Here is an 18,875-nt window from a genome sequence, read left to right on the forward strand (position 1 = left end):
GTTCCCACCATCCCTGTACTGTGCTCATGAGGGGTTCCCACCATCCCTGTACTGTGCTCATGAGGGGTTCCCACCATCCCTGCACTGTGCTCATGAGGGGTTCCCACCATCCCTGCACTGTGCTCATGAGGGGTTCCCACCATCCCTGCACTGTGCTCATGAGGGGTTCCCACCATCCCTGCACTGTGCTCATGAGGGGTTCCCACCATCCCTGCACTGTGCTCATGAGGGGTTCCCACCATCCCTGCACTGTGCTCATGAGGGGTTCCCACCATCCCTGTACTGTGCTCATTATGAGGGGTTCCCACCATCCCTGTGCTGTGCTCATGAGGGGTTCCCACCATCCCTGTACTGTGCTGAGTTCCCAGGTCTGTACTCCCTCTGTGCTCATTATGAGGGGTTCCCACCATCCCTGTACTGTGCTGAGTTCCCAGGTCTGTACTCCCTCTGTGCTCATTATGAGGGGTTCCCACCATCCCTGTACTGTGCTCATGAGGGGTTCCCACCATCCCTGTACTGTGCTGAGTTCCCAGGTCTGTACTCCCTCTGTGCTCATTATGAGGGGTTCCCACCATCCCTGTACTGTGCTGAGTTCCCAGGTCTGTACTCCTTATGTGCTCATTATGAGGGGTTCCCACCATCCCTGTACTGTGCTCATGAGGGGTTCCCACCATCCCTGTGCTGTGCTCATGAGGGGTTCCCACCATCCCTGTACTGTGCTCATGAGGGGTTCCCACCATCCCTGTACTGTGCTGAGTTCCCAGGTCTGTACTCCTGCTGTGCTCATGAAGGGTTCCCACCATCCCTGTACTGTGCTCATGAGGGGTTCCCACCATCCCTGTACTGTGCTGAGTTCCCGGGTCTCTACTCCTTCTGTGCTCATTATGAGGGGTTCCCACCATCCCTGTACTGTGCTGAGTTCCCGGGTCTCTACTCCTTCTGTGCTCATTATGAAGGGTTCCCACCATCCCTGTACTGTGCTGAGTTCCTGGGGCTATACTCCTGCTGTGCTCATTATGAGGGGTTCCCACCATCCCTGTGCTGAGTTCCTGGGGCTGTACTCCTGCTGTGCTCATTATGAGGGGTTCCCACCATCCCTGTGCTGTGCTCATGAGGGGTTCCCACCATCCCTGTACTGTGCTGAGTTCCCAGGTCTGCACACCTGCTGTGCTCATTATGAGGGGTTCCCACCATCCCTGTACTGTGCTGAGTTCCCGGGTCTGTACTCCTGCTGTGCTCATTATGAGGGGTTCCCACCATCCCTGTGCTGAGTTCCTGGGGCTGTACTCCTGCTGTGCTCATTATGAGGGGTTCCCACCATCCCTGTACTGTGCTGAGTTCCCGGGTCTGTACTCCTGCTGTGCTCATTATGAGGGGTTCCCACCATCCCTGTACTGTGCTGAGTTCCCGGGTCTGTACTCCTGCTGTGCTCATTATGAGGGGTTCCCACCATCCCTGTACTGTGCTGACTTCCTGGGTTTGTACCCCTGCTGTGCTCATGAGGGGTTCCCATAATCCCTACAGTGCCAGGAAGTCAGCACAGCACAGGGATGGTGGGAACCCTCATAATGAGCACAGTAGATGTACAGCCCCAGGAAGTCAGCACAGGGATGGTGGGAACCCTCATAATGAGCACAGTAGATGTACAGCCCCAGGAAGTCAGCACAGGGATGGTGGGAACCCCTCATAATGAGTACAGCAGGAGTACAGACCCGGGAACTCAGCACAGTACAGGGATGGTGGGAACCCCTCATAAGGAGCACAGCAGATACTATTAGTCCAGCTTTTAAAAAATTCATCAAAACGAATGTGGGTAATTGTTACGAAAAGTGAACGAATCTAACGAAAATTCGTATTTCGTACGAATCTGAATTGAGTTTCGGGCACGAAATACGAAAATAACGGCTAATGCGAAACGGAACTAAACAAAATGAATTTATTGACGGCGCGCAAATGTCTAGTGTGTGTATGTATGTATGTATGTATGTATGTATGTATGTGTGTATATATATATATGTGTATGTGTGTATATATATATATGTGTATATGTATGTATGTATGTATGTATATATATATGTGTATATATATATATGTGTATATATATATGTGTGTGTATATATATATATATATATATATATATATATATATATATATATATATATATATATATATATATATATATATATATATATATATATATATATATATATATATATATATATATATATATATATATATATATATATAATTTTTCTTGTTTCTGTGCAGATATATCTACATAACAAATGATTTAGTATATTTACTGGTTCCTTGAGGGAGGAGGGGAGGAGAGTTTTGCATAGACAAGGGGCAGCAAGTTCCTCCCGTTGCTATGGAAACCTGACCTGAAACTATTACATGCTTGTGCAGCACTGAGCATGTGCGAGATCAAGGCTGAAATCCAGGAAGTCATACAGTCTGGCTTCATGATGCCCACACTTAAGATGGCCCCAGTCAATTTCTATTTTATAAAGTGTCTAAATGCTGTAACAACCTAACAAAACGGACCTTAGTTTACAGACTAACTGTACTAGAATACATTAAGCTTGTGTATTACAGGGGTTTTCATATTAAAGTTTTTATTTTTAAAATTGTGGCCGGAACTCCGCTTTAATATGAACTTCTCCTGTTTGCTCTGTATAAGATATAACAAAACATTTCTGACAGTATGTTTAAATACAAATAAAGTGATTTATGCCAGAAATCCAATGCTGTCTTGTGTACTCTGCTGTATTATTTCAAACAATCTTATCAGGAAGTGTTAGGACTACAAAACACCTCCATGTGATATTGAGATGAGGAGAAGGTGGTTTGTTCTATAACTCCTAACTTCCTATCCTAGGGTGACAACATTGCTTCTCCATAGGTCCAGTACAGTGAGTATTGTCACCTTAAAACAGGAAAGTTTGTTGGTGGCAGGATTACAAGGTGAAAATTAAGGAAGACGAGTTAAAAAAAGGAAAGATAATGCAGCCGGTTTAGGAAATGGTTTTATTTATATATATATATATATATTAGGGCTGTGCGTTAAACGCGATATTAACGGCGTTAACGCAAACCCATGTTAACGCCGTCAATATTTTTATCGCGCGATTAACGCGGGAGCGCTCGGGGTGGACGTGCAGAGTGTGCAGCGGCGCGGCTTACCTTCTCGCTGGATTCACAGGCAAATTACTCACCTTGTCCCTGGATCCAGCGATGCCACCCCGCTGTGTGATCGGCGATGCCACCCCACTGTGTGATCGAGCGGGTCCTCCTCGCTCGATTCACAGTGTCTGTGTGCCGCCGATCTCCGTTCCCTGCGACGTTACGACGCACGGGAGCGGAGAATGGCGCCAAATTCAAAAAAGTAAACAAACACAATACACACAGTATACTGTAATCTTATAGATTACAGTACTGTATGTAAAAAATACACCCCCCCCCCCCCCTTGTCCCTAGTGGTCTGCCCAGTGCCCTGCATGTACTTTTATAAAATAAAAACTGTTCTTTCTGCCTGAAAACTGTAGATTGTCCAAAAGTGTCCCTTTATGTCAAAAATGGTTTTAGATCAGCTAGAAAACAGCCATCATAAATTATAATCACTTGCAGAATTGTGCGATATTTGTGGGGAAATTCGTCATAAATTAGATAGATTAATCGTGAGTTAACTATGACATTAATGCGATTTAATCGCGATTAAAAATATTAATCGTTTGACAGCACTAATATATATATAATTATTATAGAAATATAAATTACACATGCATACACACAATGTGTGTGTATATGCACTTCATAGGATCTCTGTCAATGGGGAAATGCAGCCTGCTTTAGGGCACAACTGCAAGAGAGCCAGGCAGTTGGCATTTTGAGAACGTCGGCGATTGCAGCCCCCATATGTCTCTGCATTTCCGTAGTAATGCTGCAAATCCTTTTTGTTGCATTTTAGATGCTGTTGTGTTTTTTTGTTTTTTTTTACAATCTTTGTCTCTCTCCAGGAATTCTTCAGTGATGCCCAACCTGGAGGACCCCCAAATACTGTGCTGACCAGACTGCAGGAAGTGAACCGGTGCCTGAGTGACCTCCTTTCTCCTTCCAGAGTGAGTTCATTCTGCTTCATTATATAGGCTGATTATAGTTGGCATTATACTAAAAAGCAAGGTCCACTTAAATTGCCCCACCCCCATAATTACTACATAATTTTTTTTTTACTAAATGCTTACCTTTCCCGCCTCTACCCAGAATGCTTAGACACGGATGAAGTCATGGTCATTCAGATCTCAGGCCATGTTAAAAAAGATGCTCTGTGCTGGAACCTCTTCTTTAGGCTGGATTCACACCCATGGCATTTTTAGTGCTTTTTGCATTTTGGCACTACAGAACGTGTTCCACAGGAAACCATGTTAAATGGATTGTAGTGCAAACCTCTAAAATGCAAAAAGCACTAAAAATGCATAGGTGTGAATCCAGCCTTGGAGAGTTGGGAAATCGGCTTTTCTTGGGATCTCCCCATGAGAATACTGTGTTTGGCGTCACTTTTAATGCCTAGTACACACGACTGGGATTCCCGACGGGAAAAGGTCAGTCGGAAATCCAGAGAGGAAAACCGAGAACCTACTCTTGACTTTTCCCCAGTACAGACGTTCGGGTTTCCCGTCGGGAAAACTCAGATTAGAGCTTTTCCTCAAGAACCCCGACTGTTTTTATGCTCCATCGCAGTTTTTCCCCACAGGTAAATGGCCAAAAATGTCAGTTTTCTGCTGGGGAAAAAGTCCACTGGGAATCCCGACGGGAAAAAAGAGCAGGTTCTTTTTTTTTTTTTTTTTTGGTCCAGCGGTTTTCCCGTCTGAAAAACTGCGAGGAGCATACACACGACCAGGATTCCCGGCCAAAAGCTCTCATCGCAGTTTTCCCATCGGGAAACCCGGTTGTGTGTACGGGGCATTAGGAAGGGCGAGATATTTTTGGGCTATCTGTGTCCCATTCCCCCCCCCCCCCTTCACTTCCTGTCTCGTAGCTAAAAAAGGAAGTGAGAAAAAAATCCCTCCAAAGTGAGGGAATCCCTAGTGTCCCCATTGGAAAATGTCACCTCTATTCCTGTTCTGGTGACAACCCAATATGTGAGATAAATAATAAAAATGCCATATAGCTATCTCCTATTTTGTATACGCCATAACTTTTGCGCGCAGCAATCAATATACGCATAGAATGCATTAAGATAAAAAAAACTTTACACATTTTTTTTTAATCTGAACTTAAAACACTCTCATGCATTGATAACCATTGCAAATAAGTTAAAACAGCACATACAGTATCTCACAAAAGTGAGTACACCCCTGACATTTTTGTTAAAATTCTATTCTATCTTTTCATGTAACAACACTGAAGAAATTACACTTTGCTACAATGTAAAGTAGTGAGTGTACAGCTTGTATAACAGTGTAAATTTGCTGTCCCCTCAAAATAACTTGACACTCCCTAAGTGAAAATGTCCAAATTGGGTCCAAAGTGTCCCCTCAAAATAACTCCACACACAGCCATTAATGTCTAAACCGCTGGCAACAAAAGTGAGTACACCCCTAAGTGAAAATGTACAAATTGGGCCCAAAGTGTCAATATTTTGTGTGGCCACCATTATTTTCCAGCACTGCCTTAACCCTCTTCTGCATGGAGTTCACCAGAGCTTCACAGGTTGCCACTGGAGTCCTCTTCCACTCCTCCATGACGACATCACAGAGCTGGTGGATGTTGGAGACCTTGTGCTCCTGCAACTTCCATTTGAGGATGCCCCACAGATGCTCAATAGGGTTTAGGTCTGGAGATATGCTTGGCCAGTCCATCACCTTTACCCTCCGCTTCTTTTTTTAGCAAGGCAGTGGTCGTCTTGGAGGTGTGTTTGGGGTTGTTATCATGTTGGAATACTGCCCTGCAGCCCAGTTTCCGAAGGGAGGGGATCATGCTCTGCTTCAGTATGTCACAGTACATGTTGACATTCATGGTTCCCTCAATGAACTGTAGCTCCCCAGTCCCGGCAGCACTCATGCAGCCCCAGATCATGACACTCCCACCACCATGCATGACTGTAGGCAAGACACACTTGTCTTTGTACTCCTCACCTGGTTGCCGCCACACACACTCTTGACACCATCTGAGCCAAACCAGTTTATCTTGGTCTCATCGGACCACAGGACATGGTTCCAGTAATCCATGTCCTTGGTCTGCTTGTCTTCAGTAAACTGTTAGTGGGCTTTCTTGTGCATCATCTTTAGAAGAGGCTTCCTTCTCGGACGACAGCCATGCAGACCAATTTGATGCAGTGTATGGTCTGAGCATGGACAGGCTGACACCCCCGTCTTTAACCCCTGCTGGCAGCCATACATCGATTTCCCAAAGACAACCTCTGGATATGATGCTGAGCACGTAAATTCCACTTTGGTCGACCACGGCGAGGCCTGTTCTGAGTGGAGCCTGTTCTGTTAAACCGCTGTATGGTCTTGGCCACCGTGCTGCAGCTCAGTTTAAGGCTGCATTCACACCTGAGCGACAAAACGCCCGACGCCGGACGCTTCTGCCGCTAGAGGGGAGAATTCCCATTGCTGTCTATGGAGATGGTTCACATCTCATAGACGCCGAACGCCTGTCGCCTGAAAAAAAGTCACGGACCCTTTTTTTCAGGCGACATTGGCGTTTGCCCATCGACAGCAATGGGAAGACTTTGAAAAAAAAATTGAAAGTTTCACACCCGCGGCAAAATACGCCGCTACCGCCGAACGCGGCTGTCGCTCAGGTGTGAATGGAGTCTTAGGGTCTTGGCAATCTTATAGCCTAGGCCATCTTTATGCAGGGCAACAATTATTTGAGTTCTTTGCCATGGGGTGCCATGTTGAACTTTTAGTGACCAGTATGTAAGAGCGATAATACCAAATTTAACACACTGGCTCCCCATTCACACCTGAGACCTTGTAACACTAATGAGTCACATGACATCGGGGAGGAAGGGGGGGTGGCTAATTGGGCCAAATTTGGACATTTTCACTTAGGGGTGTACTCACTTTTGTTGCCAGCAGTTTAGACATTAATGGCTGTGTGTTGAGTTATTTTGAAGGGACAGCAAATTTACACTGTTATACAAGCTGTACACTCACTACTTTACATTGTAGCATAGTGTCATTTCTTCAGTGTTGTCTCATGAAATGATATAATAAAATGTTTACAAAATTTGAGGGCTGTACTCACTTTTGTGAGATACTGTATGTATACATCTGTTTGGTTCTGACCACAGCCTTCATCTGTTTTCCTTCTAGTTTAATAATATTTCTGCCTTCATTGACAGACTGGTACCCACTCGTCACCTGTGACCAATGCCGCCACTGTATCCGGCCAGCAGCAAACTGTAAATATGTTAAAGGAGCAGAATCATTTACTGACAAAGGTGAGTGAAAACCCCATGTTTGCCCTATATGTTTATGGGATCTGGATATGGTCTATTGATCAGTGGGGCTGAAGAGGCAGCAGCTGGTCATGGGCTTTATATTGTCCATCCAGAGACTTTAGCTCCTCCTGCAATTTTAATTCTAAGGTGTGTTCTGGGTGCCTCCTGTCAATTAGATGATACTGGAGTTGCACCCATAGGACCTTCCTTGGTGTACATTTAGACACAACCGTAGGTATTAGATGACATGCTCCCAATCTGGTGTTTTTTTCCCCCAGGGCATTCATTATGGAAATCAAGAGGAGATTGGTAAACGCTAAGTTACCAGCCTGCACTAGGCTAAATTGACCTTACATTTCTCAGCTTTGAGAACTTCAGGTTCTAAGCTGTTAGGAGTCCTGGTGTCAGCGGCTTGCTAAACAGATCAGTGCAGAGGAGACGGCATGAGTCTAAATGCCTTTCCACATCTTAGGGAAATTATTTGTGCTTAAAGCAGGAGTTCACCCGAAATTTTTTTTTTTTTAACATTAGATTGAGGCTCATTTTGTGAAGGGGAATCGGGTGTTTTTTTTAAAATCGAAGCCGTACTTACCGTTTTAGAGAGAGAGAGATCTTCTCCACCGCTTCCGGGTATGGTCTTCGGGACTGGGCGTTCCTATTTGATTGACAGGCTTCCGACGGTCGCATACATCGCGTCACGAGTAGCCAAAAGAAGACGAACGTCGGTGCGGCTCTATACTGCGCCTGCGCACCGACATTCGGCTACTTTCGGAAAATCGTGACGCGATGTATGCGACTGTCGGAAGCCTTTCAATCAAATAGGAACGCCCAGTCCCGCAGCCCATACCCGGAAGCGGCGGAGAAGATCGATGTCTAAAACGGTAAGTACGGCTTCGATTTAAAAAAAAAAAACACCCAAATCCCCTTGACAAAACGAGCCTCAATCTAATGTTAAGAATGAATTTTTTGGGTGAACCTCCACTTTAACTCGAAAGTAATGAGCTGTAAAGTTGTTATACAAGTCCTGTGCTAAGCAGCTACCCTGCTGCGTTGTGAACATAGGAGGTTGGCCACTTGGCATGGGTGCCACTTAGGGAATGTTGTGCATTTTCAGAATAAATGCAAAGTGTTAACTGATTGGACAAGGTGGCGAATGTGACATCACTGCCCTGCTATTCTACCGTGTCCAATTAGAGAACGCTTTGCATTCATTCAGAGCATGCAAAGCATTCTCGGAATGGTGCCCATGCCAAGAGGCCGACCACTTGGCACAGGACCCAGAAGAAATAGGAGGTCTCCGGAGTAGCAGTGTCTACTTCAGTGATTTTTCCGTTTGCATGGGGCATTGGCCAGGTATAGCATGTTCAGTTTTATTGGTCCAGCTTGAACTAATATGTAACTATATGTATAATATATCCATACCGGTAATATCTCTTCAATGCTCCTATAATTTTACAATTCTGGGTTTACCATAGTTGTCATTTCCTTTAATATGTCTGTATTTGTGTGTCTAGGAGGTGTCTGATAAAAGTGACCGCATCACCCAGCTGGAGCAGGAAAAATCCGCTTTAATCAAGCAGCTTTTTGAAGCACGAGCTCGGAGTAATCCTGAAACCAGTGCAATGGACTCCACATTCATATAGACTGCTGGGAGAGTCTTTGATTGGAGATGGCAAGGAGTGTGTGGCGCTCCAGAAAAAAGAATGTGGTGGTGCATGATTGTTGTCTACGGTACAGAAAATGCTTCATTAACTCACGAGGAAACTGCACAAGATGACACCAAATTACCAATCATGTTTGACTTTCCCATCACAAGAAACTTAACACAACCAGTACCTAATCACATGGAAAACACTCCTTTTATGTTTACAGACATTGTTTTACATTTTAATTGCAATTTTATTTGATCACCTTTTTTTGGCAGATGTTAAGGAAATGTCGCGTTTAACATTGGTCCTGCCCTGATTTTAGCATGCAGTAATGTGACCCACCACAAGGTGGCAGAAGAGCACTGTTGTAGCACATGGTGATTTTTGAAATGCACAATATTTACAGGAGCCAATCGGGGCACTGCAGTGCTGCTATTTGCACATTTTAACACTCCTGATTTAAGCCAGTAGAATGCAGATTACACAGACCTTCTTTTGGTGTTTATGATTTTGCCTGTTTGGAACGTAGTTAAGGCATCAGATATACTATGTTTTATTTGGTATAATGAAGGTACTCCAAATGCTGGAAGACAGGGTTATGTACAAATCTGGTTGCTTAGGCAGAACAGGAGCAGCCCTTAGTGGAGCTCTCTGGGTTTGATCCCATTTTTAATGCAGGGTTTTGTATTTTTCCTGCATTGAGATGGCAAAATGACGCATGCTCTGTGGTCAGTTCTTACAATTTAAAGTCAAGTGTGGCCCTACCTCCCCAAAATTCCCTGTTGAACATTGGAACTGCTTGTCATGATAAAGGATTGTTGGGGGGGGCTCAAAAAAGGGGATGGGCCAAGCGTGATTTACAGGAAAATTGGAGATTGGCTCATAACTTCAGCTGCTTGCAATTCTAGATACGGAATTCTTTACTTTGTATTTTTCCAGCATATGCTTAGCTGCTGATAATATTATTATTATAATGCCCATTGTCACTGCCTTCTATTACACAGAACAGGGTTCTTTTACGATAAAACTTTTAGTGCCTATCTTCGTTTACCCGTAATGCATATAGATATATATTTGCTATGAATGGTTATTTGTCTAAGAATTCTATTAATGACATCTGATGCTGTCAGAAAATAAAGAGGCAGCCCAGGCAAGGCTGTTATTTTAGTTGAGTTTATGCTGGTAGATTGTCATCCATCAGCTTCTTATATTTCTTACTTGGTAAATATAGTGTATCTTCAGCACATACAGTATCTCACAAAAGTGAGTACACCCCTCACATTTTTGTAAATATTTTATTATCTTTTCATGTGATGACACTGAAGAAAGGACACTTTGCTACGATGTAAAGTAGTGAGTGTACAGCTTGTATAACGGTGTACATTTGCTGTCCCCTCAAAAAAACTCAACACACAGCCATTAATGTCTAAACCGCTGGTAACAAAAGTAAGTTCACCCCCTAAGTGAAAATGTTCAAATTGGACCCAATTGGCCATTTTCCCTCCCCAGTGTAATGTGACTTGTTAGTGTTACAAGGTCTCAGGTGTGAATGGGGAGCAGGTGTGTTAAATTTGGTGGTATCGCTCTCAATCTCTCATACTGGTCACTGTAAGTTCAACATGGCACCTCATAGCAAAGAAAATTATTGCTCTACATAAAGATGGCCTAGGCTATAAGAAGATTGCCAAGACCCTGAAACTGAGCTGCAGCACGGTGGCCAAGACCATACAGCGTTTTAACAGGACAGGTCCCACTCAGAACAGGCCTCGCAGTGGTCAACCAATGAAGTTGAGTGCACATGCTCGGCGTCATGTCCAGAGGTTGTCTTTGGGAAATAGACGTATGAGTGCTGCCAGCTTTGCTGCAGAGGTTGAAGGGGTGGGGGGTCAGGCGGTCAGTGCTCAGACTGAACGTCTCACACTGCATCAAATTGGTCTGCATGGCTTTCGTCCGAGAAGGACGCCTCTTCTAAAGATAATGCACAAGAAACCTTGCAAAACAGTTTGCTAAAGATAAGCAGACTAAGGACATGGATTATTGGATCTGTCATGTGCAGCATGGTGGTGGCAGTGTCATGTTCTGGGGCGGCATGAGTCCTGTCGGCACTGAGGACCTACAGTTCATTGAGGGAACCATGAATTCCAACATGTACTGTGACATTAAAAAGTATCAAAACATGATAAAACAGCGCTAAGGTTGGATAAAGTCCAAAATCACATAAATGAATGATAAAAGTCCCAGAGTGGTTTGTCGGAACACAGTTCAGAAAGTGGTAAGTGCTCCTTGAGTTGAATGGAACATGGATTGGGACTTTGAGGCATATGAAAAACTTATGCCCCCATCCCTGATAATGGAAAAAGAGAAGGGTTTGGGACTTTAAATGAGATGCGTTTAAATGCTAACAGTAAGTATAAATAAGGTTGTATGCGTAATAACCAGGCTAAAACTTACCAATCAAACAGCAGGCCAAATTCAACTGTCTAACTTTGTATGTTAAAAGCAGGGGATTGGTTGCACACATTTGCAAATATATGGTTAAGCTACAGGCCTCGCCAAGGCTCTCTGCATTCCTGTAGTCCTAACTAAACTTTTATAGTTTCCTCGATGGAGGCATACAAGTACTAATGAGTAGATGGAGGGCAGGTGACTAGGGGTGTGTGTCACCGCCTCCATCTAGGATTGGTATAGTAGTAGAGAGCACTGGAAAAAAGCATAAAGGTATATGTATAAACGTATCAAAAAATGCATCTCCATCGCTGATGATTTGTATGGAATATGGATTGGGACTTTGAATAAGGCATACCGCATGCACTCACATGGAGGGTCCGGGTTCGGAGTTTGGGAAAAAAATGCGCGGAGGTCCCTGCAAATTCAATAACCAGACCCTTTAGGTCTGGTATGGATATTAAGGGGAACCCTGCCGTCAATTAAAAAAAAAAAAATGACGGGCGGTTCCCCCTAAATATCCATAACTAGACCCGTTATCCGAGCACGTTGACCTGGCTGGCCGCAGAAAAGAGGGGGGGACAGAGTGCGGCCCCCCCCCCTCTCCTGAACCGCACCAGGCCACATGCCCTCAACATTGGGAGGGTGCTTTGGGGTGCCCCCCAAAGCACCTTGTCCCCATGTTGATGGGGACAAGGGTCTCATCCCCACAACCCTTGCCCAGTGGTTGTGGGGGTATGCGGGCGGGAGGCTTATCAGAATCTGGAAGACCCCTTTAACAAAGGGGACCCCCAGATCCTGACCCCCCCTGTGTGAAATGGTAATGGGGTACACTGTACCCCTACCATTTCACGAAGGAAGTGTAAATTCTTGTAAAAAAAAAACACACACACCGTAGAATAAAGTCCTTTATTAATTAAAAAAAAAAGAAAAAAACTCCAGCGGTGATAATCCACTCGTTCCTGGCTTCCTGCTCCAACGTTGTCCTGATCCAGCGACGGGTGATCTCCAGCCATGAGTAGATCCATCCATCCAGAGCGCAGCATCGCCGACCTCCTCTCACCGCTGGACACAGCCCAGCGAATGACGTGCTGAAGCTTTGACATTTCTTATATAGGGGAGGCAGGGCCACCCGTCACGTGACCCCGCACCCTCTGACGTACCCTCTGCTATGTCACTGGGTAAACCCAGTCTTCCCTCTTCCTGGGCTTCCCCAGTGACGTAGCAGAGGGTGCGTCTATTTTTAATCATTTTTAAAAGGAATCAGTTAACTATTATGTCTCTATACCCTGTAAACAGTCATTTCAGCATACATTTTTATTTTATTTACAACTCCTTTAAACACACATACAGCTAGATAGTCATAAAAAAGGCAGTGCTTTACCTTAGCGCTTCCTGCCAGGTACTGCACTATAGGGGGAGACAAAGAGCACAGCACACACTGCTTTCACGTTAGGCTAATGTGAAAACTGACAAGCTCCCTGCACAGTGTCCCTTTTATTGTTTCACTTTAAGCATTATTAAAATCACTGTTCCCGAAATAAAATCAGTTTTTAAAACTTTTTTTTGCATTGATATATGTCCCCTGGGGCAGGACCCCAAACACTTTTTATGACAATAACTTGCATATTAACCACTTAACCCCCGGACCATATTGCTGCCCAAAGACCAGAGCTCCTTTTGCGATTCGGCACTGCGTCGCTTTAACTGACAATTGCGCGGTCGTGCGACATGGCTCCCAAACAAAATTAGCGTCCTTTTCCCACAAATAGAGCTTTCTTTTGGTGGTATTTGATCACCTCTGCGGTTTTTAGTTTTTGCGCAAAAACAAACAAAAATAGAGCGCCAATTTTGAAAAAAATGCAATATTTTTTACTTTTTGCTATAATAAATATCCCCCAAAAATATATACAGTAAAAAACATTTTTTTCCTCAGTTTAGGCCGATACGTATTCTTCTACATATTTTTCGTAAAAAAAAGCAATAAGCGTTTATTGATTGGTTTGTGCAAATGTTATAGCGTTTACAAAATAGGGGGTATTTTTATGGCATTTTTTTATTTTTTACTAGTAATGGCGGCGATCAGCGTTTTTTTTCGGTACTACGACATTATGGCGGACACTTTTGACAAATTTTTGGGACCATTGGCATTTTTACAGCGATCAATGCTATAAAAATGCATTGGATTACTATAAAAATGCCACTGGCAGTGAAGGGGTTAACACTAGGGGGCGGGGAAGGGGTTAAGTATGTTCCCTGGGTGTGTTCTAACTGTAGGGGGGGTGATCTCACTAGGGGAAATGACTGATCTTCTGTTCATACATTGTATGAACAGAAGATCAGCATTCCCCCCCCCCCCCCCGACAGGACCGGGAGCTGTGTGTTTACACACACAGCTCCCGGTCCCCTCTCTGTAACGGGCACGTGCACGGGAGTCGGGGGCGGGCGCGCGCCCCTAGTGGCCTGCGCGAGAGCCGACGTAGAGCTACGGGCTCTCGCGCAGGGGAGCCGACTTGCCGCCGTTATATGACGCTGGGCAGTCGGCAAGCAGTTAACCTTTAAAAATGTTCATGTTTGTGTCCCATAGACTTTAACAGTGTTCGCACAATTTTTTTTCCTGTTCGCCTGCTCTGGTGAGAACCGAACAGGGGGGTGTTCAGCTCATCCCTACTTAGGGCTTCCGATGGTGGGAACACACTCTCTCTCTTCTTTATAACCTATTGGCCACCCTAGATATGTCCAAGGTCTCTCAGTTGTTTTCATCTTGGTAACAGTATATTTATACATTGGCAGATGATGACTGGGAGGAAGGCATCCAACAATATCTTTGTATAATGATTTCGGCACGTGACAGATTCACCCAACTTTTTCTGCATCAAGCCTACTACTCTCCTGCACGTTTGGCAAAAATGTACCCCACCAGAACAGCGGTCTGCCCTAAGTGCGTAATGTGGAAGATGAGGGCGCTAATTCGTGGTAAATTGTGTAATAAACACTCCTTAACACACAAATACAAAATATATAATAAACTTAGGTAATAATAAATTATCATGTGTGAAAATTAGTGATGAGTCCAACGTCCAGATAGTATCACCACAGTATACTCAGTGTACACTATTAAATAGCTCCAATAGTTATATAGATTCCAATCACTTCAGTGCACAAACAGTTGGAAGTTGTGACGTAATCTTGCTTATAGTGAGATGCTCCTTCACCAAATGCGATACTCTGTGGTCACCCAAAAGTGCTCAAATAATTGCTGCGCTTACCAGATGTACCTGACTTTTTTTGTGAGAAAAAAAGTCAGATAAAGCTTTTGCAGGATAGTGCCTGCATACACACCAAACGGACAGGATACAATGCAAATGCCTCTTGCTCGGAGTTATAGATACGATATGAAAAAGAGATTATAGACTTCCATTGCGTAATACTGTACATTTATTTTAAAATTATCCACTCAGCAACAATACAGCACCCGGATTTCTGGAACTGGCGTCAAGTAACACGTGACCAGGTCCGCCGATGACGTACGTTTTGTATGAACGTCTTTAGGGCGCGTTCATACAAAACGTACATCGACAGCGGACCTGGTCACGTGTTACCTGACGCCAGTTCCGGAAATCGGAGTGCTGTATTGTTGCTGAGTGGAACGCACGCTACCACGGGGTGGTGAACGAAGCGAAACACGTACTTTGACAAGCGAGCAGCCTCGGTGCCGGGACAGGCACCTTTTAATGTAAGAGGTCATTTGGCCGTTTTTTATTCGATAATTTTAAAATAAATTTACATATTTAAGAAGGAATTGCCCAATTTTTTTTATAATATATGGGCTGCATGGGTTAAAGCAAGACAGTTAACCTTGGTTTGGAAGATTTATTTTTCCCCTTTTGTTGGCCCCCTGGATATATGAATGGCCTATTTAAGCTGGCAAGTTTAACCACCTCAATACCGGGCCTATTCTGGCACTTCTCTCCTTCATGTAAAAATCATATTTTTTTTGCTAGAAAATTACTCAGAACCCCCAAACATTATATATATATTTTTAACAGACACCCTAGGAAATAAAGTGGCGGTCATTGCAACTTTTTATCTCGCACGGTATTTGCGCAATAATTTTTCAAAAATGTAAACATCCCTTGTAATAGGAATCATGTGACAGGTCCTCCTTATGGAGAGATGCGGGGTCAAAAAAAACCTGCATCTCTCCTTTCAGACTGGAAAGCATGAGATCGGGAAAAAAAAGTCACCGATCTCATGCTGACAGTTTACTTCCCGGGTACGTCACAACGTCGCGCCCGAGCCTCCAACAGTCATAGGTGTACGTTTAATAAACCGTGATAAGCGGAGATCATGATGATCACGGCTTATCACAGAGCATTGCCGGTTTAATAAACTGTGATAAGGAGCAGAGAACACATTCTCCACTTCACATCACAGCACATGGATGTTTTGTCACAAAAGGGCAGTTTAATAAACCGTGATATGAAGATTTCACAGCTCTTCACCTGAAATATCTCCCTTCCAGATTCACCAGCTCAGAGGTGGAGAATCTGGGAGAGAAGCTGGTGTGATAAGAGGAAGAAGGCTTATTTCTTCCTAATTTCAACACCAGTGGGTTAAAAATGAATATTAACAACAATATACACGTGTATATAGATACTGTGTATATGTGTGTGTATGTGTGTATATATATATATATATATATATATATATATATATATATATATATACACATACACACACACACATATACATACAGGGCCAGATCCACAAAAACGGGCGTATATTTAGGTGGGCGTAGCGCATCTCATATGCGCTACGCCGCCGTAAATCAGAGTGGCTCCTAGGGTATCCACAAAGAACTTGCTCCCATATGCGGGCTGGCGTAACGTAAATCTGCGGGCGTAAGCCCACGTAATTCAAAGCAGGCTTGGAGTGGGCGTGTTGTATGGTAATCTGGTATGACCCCACGTAATTGACGCTTTTTACGAATGGCGCATGCGCCGTCCATGGTCGTATCCCAGTGCGCATGCGCGAAATCACGTCGCAAATAGTCAATGCTTTTGACGTGAACGTAACTTACGCAAAGCCCTATTCGCAAACGACGTAAACGATGGAAAATTTGACGCTGTCCCGACGTCCATACCTAACATTGCGTACACCTCATGGAGGCAGGGGTAACGTTACGCCGAAAAAAGCCTTACGTAAACGACGTAAAAAAATGCGCCGGGCGGACGTTCGTTTGAGAATCGGCGTATCTAGCTAATTTGCATACGCTACGTGGAAATCAACGGAAGTGCCACCTAGCGGCCAGCGTAAATATGCACCTAGGATCCGACGGCGTACTAAGACGTACGTCAGTTGGATCTAGCCCACATTCAGGCGTATCTTGTTTTGTGGATACAAAACAAAGATACAACGGCGCATCGTAGAACTTACGCGGCGTATCAATAGATACGCCGCCGTAAGTTCTTTGTGGATCTGGCCCACAGTATCTATATAACACGTGTGTGTGTGTGTGTGTGTGTATATATATATTACACACATATATACAGTATTTATATATGTATACACATACACAAACACATGAATATATATATTCATGTATTTGTGTATATATACTGTATATGTATACATATATATAAATCCGGTATTATGTGTGTATGTGTATATATATATATATATATATATACATACATACACACAAACGTATATATACATACTGTGTGTGTGTATATATATATATATATGTGTTATCACATGTCTGAAAACATTAATTACATGTTCTTTTAGTTTCACTTTTTGAACTCGGCTGCACCATAATCTCACAATATCTCACGAGATTACAGGCAGTCCACCCACTTTTACACAGATCTCGGCTGTTTTCAGAGAAAAAACTTCACCTCTGTTCACCATCTGAGAACTGAAGTTCTCAGTTTATTAAACCGGCTGCAGAGGAGATAATTTTCCTCCTGAGAACTGCCGTGAACTGAACTGAGAAAAAACTTCACCGTTTATTAAACGTACACCATAGAGAGGAAATCTCTATGGTCCCCATCCGATGCCGGCTGATTCGTTCCCTGGGCCCCCGATGGCACGGGAGAGCCCAGAGAAGCACCGGATGTCGGCAGGAGGGGGGCATCCCCTCCCGCCGCCTATAAGAACGATCAAGCAGAGGAACTGCCGCTATGATCATTCTTATGTTGTGCAGAATCGCCAGCTGGAAAAAAGGATATCTGAATAATGCCTGTAGCTAAATACCAGAACTTCATATGACGGCATGCAGTATTGAGGCAGTTAAGTTTTGTTTGCCTCTCTACCTACCCAACGGCTATCTCCTCTTCGTACCCATTTTACTGTTATACATACCTTTTCATGACCGACCCCCCCTCTTTTTTTGCATATTATGTACCCCATTGGATCTCACTACTGGCGGAACTCTGAGATGATGGTTTCTAAAACGACTGTTAACTTAATATTCATCTGTATGATTGTACCAATGTGGTCTTATTTTCTTTTTCGTACATCACGGGACACAGAGCTCTGTTAATTACTTAATGGGTTATATGTCCCCACCAGGTGATTGGACACTGGCACACCCTAATTACAAGAGAAATTCCCCTCTATATAACCCCTCCCATATGGAGAGTACCTTTTTTCGACAGTGTCTAAGGTGTTGGCCACGGTTAAGAATGTGCTAAGAAGAAGCTCTGCTGAGGATTCCTGAGGGGGTTAAGGAGCTACACAACCGGATTCATCCAAGAGGGCCAGAGAAAAACGCCAAGAAGGATGGTACCCGGGCGTCATGGAAGAGCGAGGATTTGCCTGTAATGTCTCTCTTGCTGGACTGGACTCTGGGATCCAAAACTTTGGGCACGTATTAAAAAATGGCCAAAGGTTTCTGGCAGAGTGCCTTACAGGTCCAGGGAAGAGGCCTGCTTTAAGTAGGAACCCGGAACCCTAAAGGTTGGCACAACACTACCCGCAGTGATGGGTGAAGGTTGGATCTGGCTGATCCTCAGCAGTATCCTGTGGCAGGGATGAGGTAAGTGACGACACCCGTGAGAAATTCCCGGGGTTCTCTTCTGTGAGTAGTTGCGTGTCTTACCTGTTTTCCGCCACTAGAGGGAGTAAAGAGACATACCTTGTGTTTTTACTTACATGCAATCCAGGATAAAAGCTCAGTGCAGCTGGTCTGTTGATCTGCTCACCGCTTCTGGCTCTGCCACGAAAATGGTAAGGGGGTCCCACGTAGTCTAAGGGTCCCACGGCGGTCCCCCCAGATGAGATCCTCTCTTCCCCCCATGCGTGCAGGGCTGATGTTGTTT

At 44.2% G+C, this 18,875-nt stretch overlaps 1 protein-coding gene across 1 annotated transcript in view; it reads left to right on the forward strand.

Annotated features, from left to right (window-relative positions):
- SAPCD2 (suppressor APC domain containing 2) overlaps positions 1–10,275 on the forward strand; it is a 35,133-nt gene extending 24,858 nt beyond the window's left edge. The window contains exons 4-6 of the mRNA XM_040324461.1: positions 4,020–4,121; positions 7,355–7,453; positions 8,968–10,275. Coding sequence (XP_040180395.1) covers positions 4,020–4,121; positions 7,355–7,453; positions 8,968–9,096 — 330 coding nt within the window. The 3' untranslated portion in view covers positions 9,097–10,275. The remainder of the gene's footprint in view (positions 1–4,019; positions 4,122–7,354; positions 7,454–8,967) is intronic.
- Positions 10,276–18,875: the final 8,600 nt, after the last annotated feature.

This window comes from Rana temporaria, chromosome 9 (genome assembly GCF_905171775.1).
Source record: "Rana temporaria chromosome 9, aRanTem1.1, whole genome shotgun sequence".
In the NCBI taxonomy this organism is placed as follows: domain Eukaryota; kingdom Metazoa; phylum Chordata; class Amphibia; order Anura; family Ranidae; genus Rana; species Rana temporaria.